Genomic DNA, 20,732 nt, shown 5'->3' with positions numbered 1-20,732 from the left:
ACTGTGCAAAAGGACAGCTTTGAGGTGAAAAATCCCATCTAGGAAAAGTGGAACCACCAATTTGACCTCAGAATGTGAAACTCTACATGCGAAATTCGATTATAATGCCAAATCTGTATATTAGACCTGACAGCTGTAATTCCAAACTGATTATGAAAATGTAGAGCGCTTCTCACATGTGCGGTTAATTAACAAAACAAAAATCTGGTTGGATTTCATCATGGAAGAAAATGAGACAAGGTAGAAAGGATTTGTTATTACCTTGAAATATTGAGGGTAAAAAAGTAGGCCTATAGGCTAAAGTACAAAATGACATCCATAAACTATGTGGGGGGGAAACATTGCTATGGAAATTATGTGTGCAGTATATCATTACCCAAAACACCAATAGGTAAGGGCTGTTGCTATTCTACTCATATTTTGGGTTGCTGCTGCGATACTGCGTACATAGGGGAATTGGGTGTTGTTGTTTACTTATAGGAATGTGAGGTATTCATCTATTCATATTTCATATATTCATATTTCTCATGTGTTGAGAGCTCATTGTAAAAGGGAGAGGTGTAGCCTACATATTGCTTTGAGGGCGGGGGAGGAGGGGGCTAGAGTGGAGCGCAACATGTTTGTTTGGTTCCTTTTAGAATTAAGAATATACTACAAACTGTGACTATTCTACACACATTCTGTACACAGACGTAATTGTCACTCCATTCATTCAACGAGTTCCTTTGAAGATCACTTAGCTTCACGCAGTGTTTTGACAGAGGGAAACGTTGCCTATTTGTCATAGACTTTTAACGTTCCTGACTTTTTAAAGATACAAAAAAGTTTGAGGATATGGGTGGAGTTTGGGAAAGGGGAAAGGGAGGGAAGGGGCCGAAGAGAAAAAAAGGAGTGATGTGTAGGCTATGAATTCGATGCTGGGTGGGTCTAACGTTACAGCTTTTCAGAATTGCCAATAACTATCGTGCGTAAAAGCTACTTCACAGGTAATGTTTATCAGCCTAATGCGGTTTACAATTTATATTCAATGGGATTGGTGGAGGGTTGGTACTGTTTAGCGATTTTTTTGAAGGCTCTGTGGGCGAAAACAATAGTTTTGGGGAGGTATTTAAACGATTTATAATGAAACTACATTCAGTTGATAAGGACGCTCTGGAAGGATTACATGGATTTCACTTTTGCAAAAAAACGTCAACAAAGGTTTACTTCTTGCATAGTATTATAGATCATATTTTAATAAAGATGTTGTATTCATTTATGTATAACACATATGTTTCAGACTCACTTCTGTCGTCGTATTCTCGCGCTCTTTTCTCATAGCCTGTGTATGGGGCCCGTTGCAACTAACGGGTATATCATCCATAACAAACGGTGTTTGTGCAGCCAAGTAGTCCAGTTAAAATACATGGCCACGTTGAATAGCCTATTATTTTTCTCTACTGAAACTTGCTATTGAGTCAAAAAAATCTATGCATATATTCAGGTTAATAATGATTAGTCTGCAGTTAAATGAATAGTCTAAACGTTTAGGCCTAATAACTTTATACACTTGAGTAACGTTTTAAACAATGTTGTTGTGATGGTAGACCTACAGAAACAACCATTATTACTTTACCCTCTAAGCGGTCTAATTGTAATTGATAACAAATAAACGAATATATAAACTCATTTTATAGGCTAAACGTGAATGAGCAATCGAAACCAATGCTTTGAGTCGTATTTGAAACGAGTCCAATTGACCATTTAGGTAGAGCGCTCTTCTATCCCAGACCTGGATCAAAAATAGACGTCAAATACTTTGTGTGCTTGATTTATCTGGGAGTTTGCACTTTTGGGTCTATTTTATTATTCCCATTGTAGGCAAACCAATTCATGCACAATACAAGCATTTTAAAATATTTGAGCGAGATCTGGTTATGCCTCGTATTTAGCAAGTAAATACCAATAAGAAAATTAACCAATAAAGCCCGATGGTGGTGTGGTATATGGCCAATATACCACGGCTAAGGGCTATTCTTAAGCACAATGCAACGCAGGAGGGCCTGGAAACAGCCCTTAGCCTTGGTATATTGGCAATATACCACAAACACCAGAGGTGCCTTATTGCTGTTATGAACTGATTACCAACATAATTAGAGCAGTAAAAATAAATGTTTTGTCATACCCGTGGTATATGGGCTAATATAACACGGCTTTCAGCCAATCAGCATTCAGGGTTCGAACCACCCAGTTTCTAATAAGCAGCAAAGCCTACTCACTGTATATCTTTCCACAACACTTATCTTTTCTCAGTTAGTCACAATGTTGGTCCTGGCTGGAATCGTTGTTCTTCACATTACCGCCATCATCCTGCTTCTGGTTGCAACCATTGATAACGTAAGTAAATAAATATCCCCTCTCCTTTTTCTTACTTTCACATGCTTCCAATGTCACCTCAGTGACCCCTTCTGTTCCATCTGTTCTCCTGCTCCATATGAACTTCAGAAATGTCTTTATGGACACCATAATAAATACAGGGGCTAGAACAAAAATGTCCACCGTTGGGCCTAAGTATCCAACACTGAAAACACGGTTCCAACACTGTTATGAGATGATATAGCTGTTAGTAGGTTTTGTTACAATGACTTTGCTACTCTTCTCCTGTGTTGTTTTCTGCAGGCCTGGTGGCTCACAGACTCAGTGGCCACAGATGTGTGGGGCCGGTGGGAACTGGCAGGCTCAGCTTGGCACTACACCAACCTCAAAGGAGACTATGCTGAAGGTATAGTACAGATGCCGTATCTTAATTTGATGACCCTGTGGTTGCAGGAATGTTCCTGCCCAGCAGGAAATACAAACTTGTAGTGTACTCAAGGTTTGAAAAGGCTTTGAAAGTTTGTAATTTCTACTTTAAAATGTCTGACTTGATTTTACCAACGGAAAATGTCATCATCCCCTACAAAAATGTCATTCACATTTCCTGTTGCTGCAGGATTATTTTCCTGCAGGTTGAAACTGGCTCACATTAAGATACAGCATCTGTGTGCTCACCTCTTGTTATGGCTACACAGTATTAGCTTCTACCAAAACAAGATAGAGTGGACATGTGCGTATGCTTATACTCCCTCGGTAGGCAGGGGTCGAATTAAGCTTCCAAAGTGAAACTAGTTTTGATGTGTTCATTTTACTATGGTGAGTTCCCAGAATGGTTTCATTTCTACCCCTGCTGGTAGGCATACATTACATGGACAAAAAAAAAAGATATATATTTTGTAATTATTATGAATTCAAATAAATGACTGTCATTGTTCTGTATGACAAGAGTATATTGTGTCAGGATCAGTATGTGCATCTTCCCATCTCATGGAGCCCTGTTCTCTCTGTACCCCCCTATAGAATACCTCCAGGTAGTGCAGGCCGGAGCAGTGCTGGCTTGCATCTTCTCCATCCTGGGCCTGTTTGTGTTCGTGGCTCAACTCTTCACCTTGTCCAAGGGCCAGAGGTTCACCTTCTCTGGAGCCTTGATGCTCATCTCCTGTAAGTAGCTTGGGTCCCTGTATCTGCATCTTTATACTGTATAATCTATGTAATGACATTGATATAAACATAGTGTATATGTTCTGTTGTAGTCCAGCACTAGCAAACAGAACTAATAACTGATGCAAACTGATAACTAATCATCCAGTCTTTGAATGCACACCCTGTGGGTGGGTCCCCATGAGCATGGTTGAAAAACACTATTGTTTATTGCTATAACTATAACTGTTATTTAAGTTCAGGTTGAAGTGGTCTCATCAGCAGTTGTGTCTACAGCCCTATGAGTGACTTTGAGGTGATGTCTCCAGTACAGCACATAACTGTTATTAACCTAACAGGTGTTTTTAAATCTCCCCTCGTCTCCATCTAGGTCTGTGTGTAATGATTGCTGCGTCCATCTACACGGACATCTTCCACAAGCAGGACCAGGGCTGGTTCGGACACTCTTTCATCCTGGCCTGGATCTCCTTCGTTCTCACCTTCATACTGGGCGTCGTCTACGTGGTCCTGCGCAAGAAGAGCGAGTAGAGGAACAAGGGATGAAGGGGAGGAGAGGAGGATTGTAAGGAAGGATAGTTTTTATTACGTTTTTGCATTGTGTTGGAAAGGGATGGAGGGAGGGTAGGGGTCTTATTTAGTTTATTAACAGTCCCAGTATTTTGATTTTTCTTGTGAGGAGGAAGGTGGTACAGAAGGGGGGAGAGCGGACCCCAAAGAATTGTATGCACAATCAATTTCTATGCAGACTACTGCATGCCTGTTCAAATGGGAGATTTGTAATGTGTAATTGATATAGTACTGTATATTTCAAGGTATGCTACATAGCTGTTGCAGTACTTGAACAATCAGCAAACAAGCTTCATTTCCAGTACATGTTTTAAAAGGAATTTGAATTTTTATTTTTTATAAATGAAGTATTTTAAAATCTAAATACATTGTAACCGTTTGTTGTGTAATTGTCGTAACGTGTATTCTAAGTGCATTTTAATCGTGTGTGATTCTGAGTTTTGGTTGGCTGCTATATCAAAGTACATTTTAATCACATGTGTGATTCTGAGTTTTGGTTGGCTGCTATATCAAAGTACATTTTAATTTGTACAAGTGAAAAAGGTCAACCAGGAACAGAGGTCAATGCGGTGTATGTAATATCACCATTTATTATAATGCAGTAGAGGGATTCTGTTTTGTAATTACATTGGAATTTAAGCCATGTCTGTTCAGACTATACAATTTATTAACAAAATAAAAATGCTAGAAAAAAAAGCATATTTTTCATTCATATTTCATCTATTCAACATATGTCCAATAAATAACTATTTGATGCAAGACTTCACCACGAGAGCAATCCTGCGACCACTAATAGGCATAACGGGATGCAGTAAGATGTACAGTATGTCCAATGACATGCTTGGTCCGGTTCCCACGTTTTTTTAGGAAAGACAACCCCACATTATTCAAAAGGCCCTACAACAGACCAAGACAGAGACAGGAATGTTCCATTATGTGTCATTCCGAGGGGGTGTATTGAGTTTATCTGGACTGTACTAAATCCCCTGTCCAGAGGGGGTGATCCGCTCTTGCACCACCAGGTGAAGGAGGTGGTTCTGCTCTGCTGACAGAAGAGGCCTGAGGCATGAAGAAGAAGAATTTACTGTCCATTTTCCTTACAGTCTACGGAAATGTTCTTAATTTAGAGACAAGATATCAATGAGAAAATCATAAGGAAAAAAACTCAATTGAAATGTGTATTGCAGCTAAATAGCTACCACATGACTGAGATTGTATTTTTTATTTTTGCTTACCAGAGTTCAGGTTGAAGAGACTTGAGGGACTCTGTGTCTTTTTCCTGGCAGGCCATCTGCAACAACACAATGATAGACTGATATAGACTTAAGACTTTGAAAGCCCAGCATAACCACCAATACAGATCAGCATAAAGCTAGGATCCTGAAATCAAAACAATAATAAAGTGCCACCCTGCCTTTGTTTTTGTAAAATGCTGAGGGATGTGGGCCTGGAGAAACATAACCACTCTAATTCACATACAGAGCTATGGATGCAAGGGCTTGACCATCCATCATATCAACATTATAGTTTTAATCATGCTGTTAGGCTGTACAGTTTTTGTTTACATTTGCATTGTTTACAAACATTGGAGTAAAACAAGCTTATATTTGGGGTGCTGATGGGGTATGACAGTTGAACTAAGCTCATGAGGCATTTACAAAGTTATATTCTTCAAGAATACCATTCATTCATAAGATGTAGCAACGACGGTTTCTTGCTTTAAAGTTGACTCAGTGCTACAATTATGCTCATATTAATCCTCATGTGAGACACTTGACCTTCTCACCAGTACCTTAAGGGCCAATACATAGGTATTTTGTGTGATAGAGTCTAGTAAGGAAATATGCCACATACCACAACTGACTGCAAGAGCAGGAAGACATTCTCAGGTAGGAAGGTCACTACAATGAGAGGGTTGGAAATATAGGTTTAACAATATATAATTATGAACTTTGTTCTCCCATCCCAACCTTGCTAGTGTTGTGTGTATGAGTGTTTAAGGTCAGTCACGTTAGAATAATGGCTGTAGTGTAGTTACCCTGACTATGAGGGTCAAACGACTCCCAGGCGTATCTCTCCAGGGTCTGGGCATGCTCTGGCAACAACTTCTGGGGAGGAGGCTGCAAAAGGCATTGACATTCGTTCTCAGCTTTCGGAGAGATAACGCAATTTAGCAGTGATAAATCATCTGTAAGTGTTTGTAGGAAGGAATTGAATACAAGTGAAGTTAAATGTAATGGTATAAGAAGGCACAACGATCTTCGCGATGCTGTGCTTACCTCAAGCAGCATCAGCAAAAGTACTCTAGAAATCTCACACTTGGCCACAATGTCCAGAAATGCACCTAAGAAGACAATGAGCAGACGAAAAGCATACTGTAATCAGTTTCAGAATAGTTAATGAACTTCCTGCTTTAACACAGGAAATTATGAGTTAGCCACAAGTGTTGGGCCAGTCCATTATGTCTTCACCAACGGGGGTGCTGGTGCCGGGCAGTTGCAGTCCCCTCTCCTGACACATCAGCTGCATCTCTGTCAGCACGGACAGCGCGCCGTCATAGTCACCTGACACACAGAGAACAGACAATGTCTATTACAGGATCAGGATGTTGTTGTTAGGATTAGAAACACACAAAAACACACACCAGAGATGGGGTCAGGTCAATATCAATTCCAGTAAATTCAGAAATTGAATTGCACTCCTCAGGAGAAAATCCATGTCCAAAGCAATTTATTGGAATTGACACGGTCTTGAACCCAACTCTGGTATACTCTAGTCCCCAACACATGGATACGCTTCAACTGACATCTGGACCACATGCAGGTAATCCCCATACCATAACCCAGTTTCCTGGCTCGGAGATCAATACGGAGTTGAAAACAAAGAATAACGCAAATCTTCACCTGTGGTCCAGACCCATCAACCCCCACCGATCCCACCACTGTACTCACGGGTGAGTATTTTGCAGGTGGCCATCTCTCCCATAGACAGCAGAGACTCAATGGGCTGCTGTGTCTGGAGTTCTGCTGCTCTCTGGTAGTGAACTATGGCCTCACCTGGTCTGTTCATTTCCTATAGACGAAGATGAGAAGAGAGAGGAAGAGGGAGAGAAAGGGAGAGAGGGAGGGGGAGAGAACAGCAGACAGAGAAACAGAGAAAAAAAGAGAAAGAGAGAGAGAGAGAGAAGGATGAGAGGGATGATCATATGATCTTAATTCACTACACAGACTGACATAGAAGAGGAATGGTTGCCAATCTATCTTTTGTGATCAGTTTGGTCCATTACCTTGAGGGCATTGCCAAGTTCCAGAGATAGACTGGCGGCCATGACAGGCTGGTTCATCTCAATGTACACCTGAAACACATTTGTAAAACACCGCATTATACTACTGTCTCCAGAGGAATCTAGGGGAAAGGCCAGGGAAAATGGGTTGTTAGTATGTATGGGAAATTCTCCAGATGCTTGATCTCTTTATAGCTGTTATTTCAGATGGATTCAACAATAAACTAAAGAGGATTATATTATCATTTAAATTCCCTAGCAAACCAATAGATATTCTGATTGATAATTTTCCCTTTCACAGCTGTTGTTCACCAAGCCTGGTTAAACTAGACTGAATGCTGCGCTCACTTTTGTCTCACTTCATGTCTGTCAGTTCCATCTGGTTTAATAGGGAAGCTGCTCGCCTTGACTGGCAGCTCTTTGAAACACCTCGACTGGCAGCTCTTTGAAACACCTCTGTCAAGAAACGTGGATGCAGTGAGCAGTGTTGCAGTTAAATCATCTCAAGCAAATTTGGTGAAACGTAAAGCAACTCAATACAATATTAAAATTACATCAATTATGTTTTTTTATTTTATACATCTATGTCTCTTGTGATGCAGTTCACAGCAGCACTGACGGATGTGTTGACATGACAATTGCGTCAGAGTTTTGAATGCCCCCTATTGTTCCATGCTGGCTGAAGACCAAGCTAGACAGTAACTAGCTAACACCAGGCACAGATGGAAGTATCTTTGCCATAGATGAAAAGTAAACTTTTAATTATATTTGCTGACACCCTACAGTCAAATTTTGCACCAGTAGAGTAGCTATCTAGCTACTGTATATAAACCATGCCCCTCTGCAAACACGTGACGTCACACACGTGCTGTCCCCCTATCGCGTTAATAATCCCGCCTCCTGAAATAAGTGTTTGACATGGGGGAGGAGACCAGTAACTTTAGGATCAAACTTTACCAATGTAGAAGCAAACAGTCATGTTTCATACTTTGATCTGGTTTTATCCAAATATCATCAAATTTCATGAAAAACATGATTTTGACTGTTCGTGACCTTTAACTTATGACCTGTTTGTGTATCTCTATTCTATTATGTCAAACATTTGTAGTCTTTTTTACCTTGATGGCGAAGCTGTAGCAGTTGAGTGCGGCCTGCAGGTGCTCGTCGAAGCCTGGGGCTTGTAGTGCTCTGTTCTCCTTCTCAGAGAGCAGGAAGAGCCGGGCAGCATCGGTCAGGGCCAGGGCCTCCCCAGGAGCATTGAAAAGAGTCTGCTCACATCTGTGGGTTCAGGTAGGATATAACAGGTATAGATTATATATTGTAATGTGAGATATCTAATTTACATTATAATAGGTAGTAGGAAATAATGTTGGTTGTAGGATACTTACAATGGAGGAGAAAGGGCAATATTGATCCATCATTCTATGCTACCCATGTCTGTATGATATTAATAAGGGCAAACAATATGTTCTGATTAGGGGGCAATAGTTAGAGATGGAGACTTACCTTGCCATTGCAAGGTCACAGAAGGCTGCATACTGAAGGCAGTCTTGCTGCTTCAGCTCTTTAGCCAACTGGCCTGCAACCAATCAGAAACACTGGGTGAGATGCAAGCCACATAATCAACAGAAGTTGTGCAAATGGTGTACTTATTAGGGGTCATCATCTGAAAACATGAACATATGAATGAATTGTTGATATGTCAACATGGTTATTAGTCATCATTTTTTTCCAGGACACATTAGCTACTCACCAAACTGCTCACTTGCTTCTGCTACATTGGGTTTCCGAAGAAAACGTCTAAGGTGGGCAAAGTGAAATTACAACTAAGCCAGTAGGGACAACAGAATGTCAGACATGTTTAGTTAGCTAGTTGCCGTTAGCCTAGTAACCACTGCTCTAGTACCTGATTGGCTACAACGCTAGAAAACGAACGTTAGCTAAACAATCATTATCATTCAGGGATGAGGATTCATTTGAAACAGCCAACTAATTATATATCTAGTGAGTTTAGCCAAAACATGGTAAAAATGGCAACATAAATAAATAAAACGCTTTTGATGCTTTCGTTGACCCCTGGAACTGACAGCAAGTGTAGCCGGCTACCGCTAGCTAGCTGTGAAATCCTGGCTCGCAACTCAAAAGATTAGACGATCATGCATTACACATAGTCACTCGAATGGATACACAGAACAAAGACAAGAACGTAATAAATCGTACTTTTTCAATTTATTTGATACAGCACGATATCTCATCAGAAAGTCCCCCTCCGCTGCCATGGTCAACAATAGATGAAAAACGTAAATAAACCAAACCCGGAAGTAGAGATGGGAAACGCGTTTCGATTGGTTCTTACTCAAAATAGCCTAATAGTCTCATTGGATACAATCTTATTATGGTGGGACTTTGGAGAACAAGGGTTCAGTTTGCAAAATCTCTCGCTAAAATGAATCTGACATATTGCAGATATCTGTTAATTAGACAAAATAACAACCAGAGACATTCCGTGATGATAACAACCAGAGACACAGCAGTTTATTTCCAACAGAAGTCACGAAGCTGCAGGGTAAAATACATACGTGATTTTAGGTCTGTGTAAAAGAGCAAGAGAGATTGCAAAAGCAGGAAAATATAGGCATATAGTTTCCCCAAACACAGTGCAGATGCCAGTAGGTCAGAAATTCTCATAGACGCATTCAAATATTCCTTCCCCTTGCGGCGTTGCATTCTCCATCTGTAGGAGGAGAGTGGGAGAGAGGTCAGGACAGTAGCATCCCCATTAACTCGAACAGCTCTTTATCAACATTATTGGTAGATATAGGTCTACTCATATCTATTTTGGGGAATAGAATATAGTAGAAAAATAGAATACAATTAAATATAATATATCTGGAATGACAAAACCAAGGCTTTAGTGATTTATATTTCCTGGTTAGTGTATGTTCACACTGACCGATTCCTTTGACTTTCTCTTTACTTTTCCTTTCCTCTGGACAGATTCACGGTTTACTGCTGCTACTGGTGCTCCTGGGGTCAAGACCTCATAGACAGATGCTGGCCGAGACTCTAGACTCTGAGAGAGGAGGGAGTTCCGGGTGAGACACATTCATTCTTGTAGATCACATAGGGCCTACAGTGGATGTGGAAGTTAATCAAAACAGTGGATCTTTGTTGATGATATTCTTTTGATGACCCACACACAGCTTTGACATGTGTCAAGGTCATTTTTTTGTTGTGGTTCAACTCGTAAAATCAATGTGATATAGTTACAGCAAGTCAATGGAGATAGAGAGACATGCTTACAGCGTAAACTGGAGCAGAGGCAGCTGCATTCACTGATGTGTTACCGTTCTCCTCCTCCTCTTCATTCTCCCCTCTATTCCTTCCGCTTACTCCACTACTGGTACTTCCATTCTTCAATATAAATTGACCCCAGAAATCACAAGTTAACACACACACGGACTGATAAAATGACAACATACCAACCACAACAGAAGGGTACAAAAATATACAGTGTATCAGAACCTCCACCAAACCTTTCTCAAATCTCTCACCCATTGGCTTTTGAACACGTATATGGAGCCGATCACACTGAAGATGAGGAAGCCTGTGGTAAGAGCCCCCAACACGATGAAAAGGCTGAAACCAGAGTAAGACTGCCGGTACCCCTCGTCTGAAAGAGAGACAGAGACAAATACAGAGATACAGAGATACAGAGACAATAAACATAGTACCATTAGAGTTTGTCCAGTGTCAGTCAATGGCTGAACACTTTGGTTGGAAGTAGATTAATGTCAAGTGAAAAAAAAAGAGTTAGAGGGCTTTTTATTTTCATGACGACAATCATGCATGTGTTGTTGATGGTGGCGTACATCTGACATTCAGCTGACATCTACGGTATTTGTACCAAAAAAGGTCCCTTTTAAAAAGGGATTGTGTTTTCACTCTCACGTCAACAATTCCTGTTACTCGACATGTGGACAACAGAAGTTTCACTAACTGACTAACTGTTATCTTTCTATCATCCCTTCATTTTCTTCTTCTTCTACCACACACTCACCTTTCACCAGAAGGGTCCAGAAGATCTCCACATTTTTATACTTGCAGTTATACTCTCCTGAGTATGAACTGTTATATGCTGTTATTTCCCAATTAAATGTTCTTGTTTTTGTTTCAGGAGAAAAGAGAATACTCCATTCTTTTATCTTCTTTTGTTCTGGAGGCCCAGAGCAGACTAAGTTGCTGGAGCTCTGATTCATTGGGATGGTCACTTTGGGTTTGTAAAGGACCGTTTCTCCTGCCAGAGCCACCCTAATTCTGTCCGGCATGGAGATGGCTGGGATGGCTTCTAAATTACACAGGGGGATGTAGAGTAAGGCTCAATCTGACATCGAAGAACCAAATAGGCAACTTACTTATGTATTGATTTGCAATACTTTGATATAGCCCACTAGAAATTCATTGATATACAATGTTGATGAGAAAAGACAATTCTGTAAATGATAACAGGAATTTCTATCATGACATTTCTAACTTCTAACATGAAAAAATGACTTTTAACAGTATCATGGTATTGGTATTTAAATGTTTTGTTAAATAAATACCCTTACCTTGAGCCTGATGATTTCCCAAACACATCAGTACACACAGAACTTCAACCATCCAGATGTACATTTTGAAGAGACACCAAAGGTTTAGTTTTTCCCCCTCTGTTTCTATTTGTTTGTGGTCACTTGAGATAGGAATACCTGTATCAGTATTGGAAGGATTTCGTTGAATTTCCCAAACACTGTATGAGTGTCGCTTCAAGCCTTTCCCCTGTTCAGATTGCCCAGAATGTGTATGTCTATATGTGTTAGTCTTGGCCTCAGAGAGGTCGCAATACTGGGGTTCCTCTTTTGCCCTGGCCACTTCCTCAAAGTATTAATTCATGTGAGCCTTGTAAAATCCCCAAGCATCAGAGATAGAATGACCAAGATACTGTACTGATCTAGGAGGCATAGACTATAAAATAACATATACATTTAAAAAATATATAAACAGATTATGAATGAAAGCATGAAGCATTTACAGCAGACAGGGAATGTCCAAAAAGTAAAGTTATTACAGTATGTACTCTTGTGTATGTTTTGTTGTGATACCACAGGCAGCTACTATGTTATTATTGTGTTTGTTACATCACTCACCAGATCCATCCCAGATGCAGTGTTGAGTTTCCTCCACTGTGAGACAGTGTTGGAGAGACCCAGAGTTAAAGTTCAAACCGCACGTGAGCACTAAATGAGAGTCTGGCCCTTCAGATGAAAGAGAGAGAGAGAGGAAAACATCTGAGAAAGAGAGAATGGAATTCGGAGGAGGTGACAAATTGTCTATGTTAATGCAACCCAGGTGAATGTACATCCGTTTGACTTCTCCTCAACTAATGCTCTCAGTCAGTGTGGAAGGAAGAACTGCACAGCATTGCAACACCTCTGCACGTGCCTATGCCTCTCCACCTCTTCCCTTCTTCCCTCTCTCTCTATTCCCTTCTTTTACAAACTCTTTCCCCTGTTATCCCCCTTTCATTGGCAGAGCTGGAAGCCAACTCTGACCTCACAGCAGCCACTGCACAAAAACAGACTTAGAGAGAGAGAGAGAGAGAACAGATATAACATCTGGATACCAGTGAATAAAAATTATGTTCACTCTATTTCATACCATTCCCCCTCTCCTTATCTATCTCTAACTCCCCTCCGACCTTAAATCACTTTCTTGCATTCTTTTACCTGGCAGGGCAAATCCACTGTCAACAGTATGGAAGGTATTCACCTGGATTTGGTCAGTTGATGTGTTGGACTGAACTTGGACGATAACCAGAGCTGGATGAAATGCGTCATCATTTGAGAAATGTGGAGAATTTGCTGTTATACTTTTGGGTTCTTGAAATAATGTCATTGCTCATATAGGATAACAATCATTCTTTACCTCCATCTGCATCAAAGAGAAGGGGAAACAGAGGAGCGGGGAAGGCGGAATGACAGGAAGACTCAAAAGAAAAGTGAATATGAAGAGAACACGTACGTCTGGAAACAGCTGGAACCCAGAAAGAGAGGGGGAGAGAGAAAGAGGGAGAGAGAGAGAGAAGAGAGAGTGAGATGTGTACGCTCCTCAGTCCTCTCACAGATCACAAATAAAGAGTCCTTAAGTGGGTCCGCACTGCCCAGCCACATTCTCCTGCTAATCACATTACTACTGCAGGGACAGAGAGGAGAAGAGAGGGAAGAGGAAGAGGAGTCCAGGGCATTGGAAGAGTAGAGAAAAGGGGAGATAATACTTAAAATAAAGTGAAGGCACCAAGTTTTATTGAGTGACAACTTGGACCTGCTAAATTAAACCTAATTCCCTGAAGGTGTAAGTATTGTTTCATTCACTCATTTAAAACATGCAATGTACTTCTCATCCAGCAAATGCTTTGGTTTGTTGGCCTTGTTTCAGTTGTTGGTGGCACTGTTGTTTTACCGTTGACAATTTAACTGGGATACATACGGAACCTTATCTTCCTGCATGTGTCTAATTTGTCTGTTTGGTTCTTGATATGTTTATTGAAACAGCTCCACCATATTCAAGTTTCACGTTTCAATGTTTACTCACCACCTGCACAGGACACCACAGGTTTAAAACAGTACGGTGAAATTCTTACCATGAGAGTCCTTTCCCAACATTGCAGTGATAACAATATACTGTAGATAATAATAGAAAATGTAATAAAACATAAAATTAAGAATAAAAACCACACAAGAACTACAATGACAGTTAAAGAAACAAGAATGCAAGTACATACAGGTCAGTACCTTATTCAATATGCAGGGATACTGGAGTGGTAGTATATACAGGTCAGTACCAGTACCTTATTCAATGTGCAGGGATACTGGAGTGGTAGTATATACAGGTCAGTACCAGTACCTTATTCAATATGCAGGGATACTGGAGTGGTAGTATATACAGGTCAGTACCAGTACCTTATTCAATATGCAGGGATACTGGAGTGGTAGTATATACAGGTCAGTACCAGTACCTTATTCAATATGCAGGGATACTGGAGTGGTAGTATATACAGGTCAGTACCAGTACCTTATTCAATATGCAGGGATACTGGAGTGGTAGTATATACAGGTCAGTACCAGTACCTTATTCAATATGCAGGGATACTGGAGTGGTAGTATATACAGGTCAGTACCAGTACCTTATTCAATATGCAGGGATACTGGAGTGGTAGTATATACAGGTCAGTACCAGTACCTTATTCAATATGCAGGGATACTGGAGTGGTAGTATATACAGGTCAGTACCAGTACCTTATTCAATATGCAGGGATACTGGAGTGGTAGTATATACAGGTCAGTACCAGTACCTTATTCAATATGCAGGGATACTGGAGTGGTAGTATATACAGGTCAGTACCAGTACGTTATTCAATGTGCAGGGATACTGGAGTGGTAGTATATACAGGTCAGTACCAGTACCTTATTCAATGTGCAGGGATACTGGAGTGGTAGTATATACAGGTCAGTACCAGTACCTTATTCAATATGCAGGGATACTGGAGTGGTAGTATATACAGGACAGTACCAGTACCTTATTCAATATGCAGGGATACTGGAGTGGTAGTATATACAGGTCAATGTTAGTACCTTATTCAATATGCAGGGATACTGGAGTGGTAGTATATACAGGTCAGTACCAGTACCTTATTCAATATGCAGGGATACTGGAGTGGTAGTATATACAGGTCAGTACCAGTACCTTATTCAATATGCAGGGATACTGGAGTGGTAGTATATACAGGTCAGTACCTTATTCAATATGCAGGGATACTGGAGTGGTAGTATATACAGGACAGTACCAGTACCTTATTCAATATGCAGGGATACTGGAGTGGTAGTATATACAGGTCAATGTTAGTACCTTATTCAATATGCAGGGATACTGGAGTGGTAGTTTAAACAGGTCAATGTTAGTACCTTATTCAATATGCAGGGATACTGGAGTGGTAGTATATACAGGACAGTACCAGTACCTTATTCAATATGCAGGGATACTGGAGTGGTAGTATATACAGGTCAATGTTAGTACCTTATTCAATATGCAGGCATACTGGAGTGGTAGTATATACAGGTCAGTGTTAGTACCTTATTCAATATGCAGGGATACTGGAGTGGTAGTATATACAGGTCAATGTTAGTACCTTATTCAATATGCAGGCATACTGGAGTGGTAGTATATACAGGTCAATGTTAGTACCTTATTCAATATGCAGGCATACTGGAGTGGTAGTATATACAGGTCAGTGTTAGTACCTTATTCAATATGCAGGCATACTGGAGTGGTAGTATATACAGGTCAGTACCAATGCCTTATTCAATATGCAGGGATACTGGAGTGGTAGTATATACAGGACAGTACCAGTACCTTATTCAATATGCAGGGATACTGGAGTGGTTGAGGTGGGTTCATACATAAAATGGGACTGGTAGTATGATATACATGTAAACAAGGCTGAAAAGTGACTGTTAGCAAGAACGGGAGCCTGGAGAACAGTCAATGTCTCGGGTGACCGGAGTCTTTGGCAATTTTTTGTGCCTGATATGGCTTTTAAAGCTTGTTTCTTGTGAGGATAGGTGTTCATTTGTATATTCCACTCTCCCTCTGGTCAGGTTCCAACTGCAACACGAGACACTCTTATGAAAGCATTTACAAGACTTCTTTCATGAGTCATCATCTAAGATATCCAGAACATTCCAAGTGATTACCAATCCTTCTCATGGTCTCCGTTCTGGCTATAATCCCCTTCCTGCTCTTTATATAGCCTTGTTTCTGGAACCAATACAATACAATCAAGGTCTTCAAACTGTTTGCTGGTTGGTTGGACACATGGTCATTCTCCTTCTATCACACCACTGTCCTGAAGACACAGGCCCCACTGTCCCTCACACAAAATATATTTTCTTCAGGCTTTGACATAAACTAATTGAGTTTGCTCAACAGGTCATAAGACTGTCCGACTCCTGTCCTTACCACAAATGAATGGCTATGTTACCTGTTTTCAGTCACAGTATTGAAAACACACTTGTACATACTTTGAGAGACTTTCAAAGACCCATAGGTAATATAAAGGGTTTCTAAGATGACCTATACCAAACCAGCATGTGAACATGCACGTGGATCTGTTTTCAACTCTTAACTGGGCCACGGAGAGACTGTTGGCAGCCTTGTGTGGAAAAAAAAAATGTTTTCTTCACTCTCTCTCTTCCTCTTTCTGATTCTTCTCTCTGTCTCTGACTTTCCCTATTTCTTCTGAACGTAATCAAATTGTTGTAATGTCACAGTGAACTGATTTTGGCTAATTGGCAGATTTTTAAAAAATCATTCTTGTTGTGTTTTCCTTTTCTTCTTCATAAAGGGCTGTGTCTTCTCATCATGGCCCCTCAAACTGTGATGCTGCTGCTGCTTCTGGCTGCCATGGTGACCATGGCCCTGTCCGTTGGCGAGGAGAACGAACTGGATTATGGGTACTGGAACTACCGGGAGGGAGGTGAGCTAATAAATAAGAACATACATCCAGCCTACTCAGTTGACGTCAAGGAAAGCAAAAGCAGAAGTGAAAAAGACAGGTCTTTCATAACAACGTCTCTTCTTCCTTTCCTCTGGGGTTGTGGTTGCAGCTGAGAGTGTGAACGTGACCCCTGTCCGCAGTGTGACCAGAGTCCTGGACGTCTGGGGAAAACGCATCTTCAACGAGATCAAGACCCTACTCCACTCTCAGCCCAGCACCCTGCTTCCTGACTACTCCAGGTAGGAGTACCAGAGGGACATCCTTACTGTGGTATAGGTCAACAGAGAGTGTACAAATCCATTTTACAGTACTTTCAGAAAGTATTCATACCCCTTGACTTATTGTTGTGTGTTGTGTTACAGCCTGAATTCAAAACAGATTAAGTACATTTTTTTCTTCCCCATCTACAGACATTACTCCATAATGACAAAGTAAAACATGTTTTTAGACATTTTTGCAAATGTACTGAAAATTAAATACAGAAATACCCCATTTGCATAATTATTCACACTGAGTCAATACATGTTAGAAACACCTTTAGCAGCGATTACAGCTGTCTTTCTGGGTCAGTCTCTAAGAGCTTTCCACACCTGGATTGTACAATATTATCCCATTTAAAATTCTTCAAGCTGTCAAATTGGTTGTTGATCATTGGTAGACAACCATTTTCAAGTCCTGCCATAGATTTTCAAGCCAATTTAAGTCAAAACTGTAACTAAGCCGCTCAGGAACATCCACTGTCTTCCTGGTAAGCAACCTGGTAAGCAAGTGTATATTTTACCTTGTTTTCCGTTATTGTCCTGCTGAAAGGTGACTGTCTCCCAGTGTCTGTTGAAAAGCAGACTGAACCAGGTTTTCCTCTAGATTTTTTCCTGTGCTTAGCTCCATTTCTGTTTATTTTTTTATCCTGAAAAACTCCTTAACGATTACAAGCATACCCATAACATGGTACAGCCACCACTATGCTTCAAAATATGGAGAGTGATACTCAGTAATGTGTTGTATTGGATTTGCCCCAAACACAACACTTTGTATTCAGGACAAAAAGTGAATTTCTTTGCTACATTTTTGCAGTATTATCTTTGTAGTGACTGGGTGTACTGATACACCATCCAACGTGTAATTTAATAGTTTCACCATGCTCAAAGATATTCAATGTCTGCATTTTTTATTTGACCAATCTACCAATAGGTGCCCTTCTTTGCTAGGCATTGGAAAACCTCCCTGGTCTTTGTGGTTGAATCTGTGTTTGAAATTCACTGGGGTTCAGAGAGGAGGTAGTCATTTAAAAAATCATGCTAACATGATTATTACTCACAGAGTGATCCATGCAACAACTGTTGCGCTATGCTATTCAGCGGTTGCTGATGACAAATATACCGGATCCGGGATGGGTGGTTCTAAGAGTTAAGAAAATGTTTACCCCTTACTTATTAAGGCTTACCATTTTCAGCTTCTCATTTGTAATTCATTTGCAAAAATGTCTAAAAACATAATTCTACTTTGACATTATGTGGTATGTGTAGGCTTGTGACCCCCCCCCCAAAAAAATAAAAAATAAATTGAATCCATTTTAAATTCAGGCTGTAACACAACAAAATGTGGAAAAGGTGAAGGGGGTTGAATACTTTCTGAAGTCACTGTATGTCTCTATAATGAAGATGTAGGCCTATGAAGTTATTTAATCTGTCCAACAGTGTGTGAATGACATTGTAGATGGATGTTGCTAAGTTCCTGTTTTGACTCTACAAAATATTGACCAGTGCAGATGAATAATTTGAAGTTACTGTCCAGGTTCTTAAAGTGTGATTGATTGGCAGTTTGAAGTGCCCGTTGCCAAGTTACTCTTTGTGTCCTGCAGGGTGCGCCCTCTGTCCGAGTCGCTCAACGATCTCTTCAGGGAAGTCACTCTGCTGCACAGGCGTATCACGGAACTCACCCATCGCCTAGCAACCTTGGAACCATTCCTCCGTCGCCACGGCTACCGGGACGAGGGGGAGGAGGGAGGGGGTGGCGGTAGCAGGGCTCTGGCACCTCGGAGCATGAGAGGTGGCGCAGCGAGACTGACGAGGTACACCTTGAAGAAGGCGGTCCCTGTGAGGGGGACTAGGGTGGTGAGGAGGAGGAGGGTGAGAGTATACAACAACGGACAAGTTAGGATGCTGGAGAGTGAGAGATAGCGGGAGGGACTGTGGACTACGGAGGAGTGTGATAGTAGGAAAGTTAGTGTTAGGGTTCTAAGTTCAGTGTGAGGTCAAAGGTGAAAGAGCGAGAAATTAACAAAATAGAGTCTGCAAATAATTATAATTGTATCAGCATCTTATATCTATTGTAGAAAGTTGATGTAAAATGTATGTATTCTCTATCTCTGCTTCATTATTAACAAAGATGTGCATATGTAGTTGTTATGTGTATCAACCCATGAGAGAGCAATGATATATTCATTAAACAAACTCATCAAGTCTCAACTGTCTGATCATCTCATACAGAACTAGCCAACTGTGGCTGCATGGCCATGAGAATAATTCAGTCATTTGCATGGAAGCGTGATCATCATTAGATTCAAAACCAATCGCCACACAATTGATTTTAGAGTACCACATTAACAATCCACAATAGAACAAAATGCTACTATTGGACAGGATGTTGTATGCCACATTGTTATGTTTTGATATCTGACTTTAAAGGGTGACTCCCTATCCTGTTATTCGTTTCGGACTTTGTTGTTAGAGGGATCTATGAAGGTTTGTAGATCTTTTTTTTCCCGTTAGCTGTAGTCACAAAGGGTAATACTAAAGCCAGCTGGTATATATACTGTGTGTGTCTGAGTGTGGATGTGTTGTGGGCATAAGGATCGAACTTTGTGCCCTCATTAAAACTTTGCCAAGCGTTTCTACAGCAACCGTTCCTTCTCTCCTCTCCTCTTCCCCGACTCTTGCTTGTCATCCACAGAGCCGCAGTATAAAATGTTCCGTCTTTCTCATTCCCTCTTTCCCAACCTGCCTCTACTTTCCCATCTCTGCTTGTCATCCTCCGTTGTTTCTCTCTGGCCCTGTTGATACCTGGTTCTAACATGCATCCTTTTTCCTGGTCTTGTCCACATTCTGATTGATCCCGCATTTTTAGACAGGTTTACACGATTAAAATATGCATTGTGTAGACCATTCTGGGCAGTGAAACCACTTAAATCATCATTATACCGCCCTCTAACATGATTGACAGGCTGCACCATTGACTTATGCCACCAACATGTCTTCAAATAAATTACTTATTATTAGAAGGAATAGCTGTGAAATAATTTGCATACAGGGATGGATCAGAAAATTTGGTCACAATGCAGACACAAAAATGTAGGCACAATCAGAATGTGGACAAGATTAGGACACACAACCCATGTTAGCACCAGGTATAAGCGGGGCTTCAGTCTTTCATCTCTACTTCTTAATCTGCATTCCATCCCCCATTTATCTCGCTCTCTCCCTCTCCCTCTCCCTCTCTCTGACTTCCCCTCTCTCTGTAGATGTTCGGCTCAGGCTGTACTTTCCATTTTGGTATTGTATGTTGATTCATTTTCCCATCCAATACACTAAAACAGTGAGACTATACAGTATAAATCCTCCACTCTCCCAGTCTCTTGAAAAAAGAGCCAGTTGCTAGGTAACGGTTAATTGTCAAGTAGTTATATGTGTTGCAATGTGTTCTATCAATGTGTTATTGTTCTATCAGTGTTGTTTATAGCACTAGCTAATTATTTATCTCTCAATGACATAGGAT

The 20,732-nt window shown here is 40.7% G+C and overlaps 3 protein-coding genes across 3 annotated transcripts; 1 reads left to right on the top strand and 2 right to left on the bottom strand.

Moving 5' to 3' along the window:
* Nucleotides 1-885: 885 nt before the first annotated feature.
* Nucleotides 886-4,779, top strand: LOC139370266 (epithelial membrane protein 2-like). Its single transcript, XM_071109637.1, has 5 exons — nt 886-986; nt 2,293-2,376; nt 2,659-2,761; nt 3,376-3,516; nt 3,887-4,779. The coding sequence occupies exons 2-5, from the start codon at nt 2,302-2,304 to the stop codon at nt 4,042-4,044; spliced, it is 477 nt and encodes a 158-aa protein (XP_070965738.1). The 5' UTR covers nt 886-986; nt 2,293-2,301; the 3' UTR covers nt 4,045-4,779.
* LOC139370265 (40-kDa huntingtin-associated protein-like) lies at nt 4,645-9,766 on the bottom strand. The gene is made up of 12 exons (XM_071109636.1): nt 9,587-9,766; nt 9,120-9,166; nt 8,873-8,945; nt 8,485-8,644; nt 7,370-7,438; nt 7,035-7,155; nt 6,555-6,647; nt 6,363-6,427; nt 6,122-6,203; nt 5,938-5,984; nt 5,319-5,374; nt 4,645-5,142 (listed from the first exon to the last, which is right to left on the bottom strand). The coding sequence occupies exons 1-12, from the start codon at nt 9,643-9,645 to the stop codon at nt 5,061-5,063; spliced, it is 954 nt and encodes a 317-aa protein (XP_070965737.1). The 5' UTR covers nt 9,646-9,766; the 3' UTR covers nt 4,645-5,060.
* Nucleotides 9,767-9,873: 107 nt separating this feature from the next.
* On the bottom strand, nt 9,874-12,274 carry LOC139370267 (uncharacterized). Its single transcript, XM_071109638.1, has 6 exons — nt 11,977-12,274; nt 11,427-11,714; nt 10,921-11,039; nt 10,670-10,780; nt 10,320-10,439; nt 9,874-10,100 (listed from the first exon to the last, which is right to left on the bottom strand). The coding sequence occupies exons 1-6, from the start codon at nt 12,038-12,040 to the stop codon at nt 10,041-10,043; spliced, it is 762 nt and encodes a 253-aa protein (XP_070965739.1). The 5' UTR covers nt 12,041-12,274; the 3' UTR covers nt 9,874-10,040.
* Between the last annotated feature and the right edge of the window lie 8,458 nt (nt 12,275-20,732).

This window comes from Oncorhynchus clarkii, chromosome 17 (assembly GCF_045791955.1).
Source record: "Oncorhynchus clarkii lewisi isolate Uvic-CL-2024 chromosome 17, UVic_Ocla_1.0, whole genome shotgun sequence".
Taxonomy (NCBI): Eukaryota; Metazoa; Chordata; class Actinopteri; order Salmoniformes; family Salmonidae; genus Oncorhynchus; species Oncorhynchus clarkii.
The sequence above is the reverse complement of the archived record's forward strand: the minus strand, read 5'-3'. Positions and strand labels throughout refer to the sequence as shown.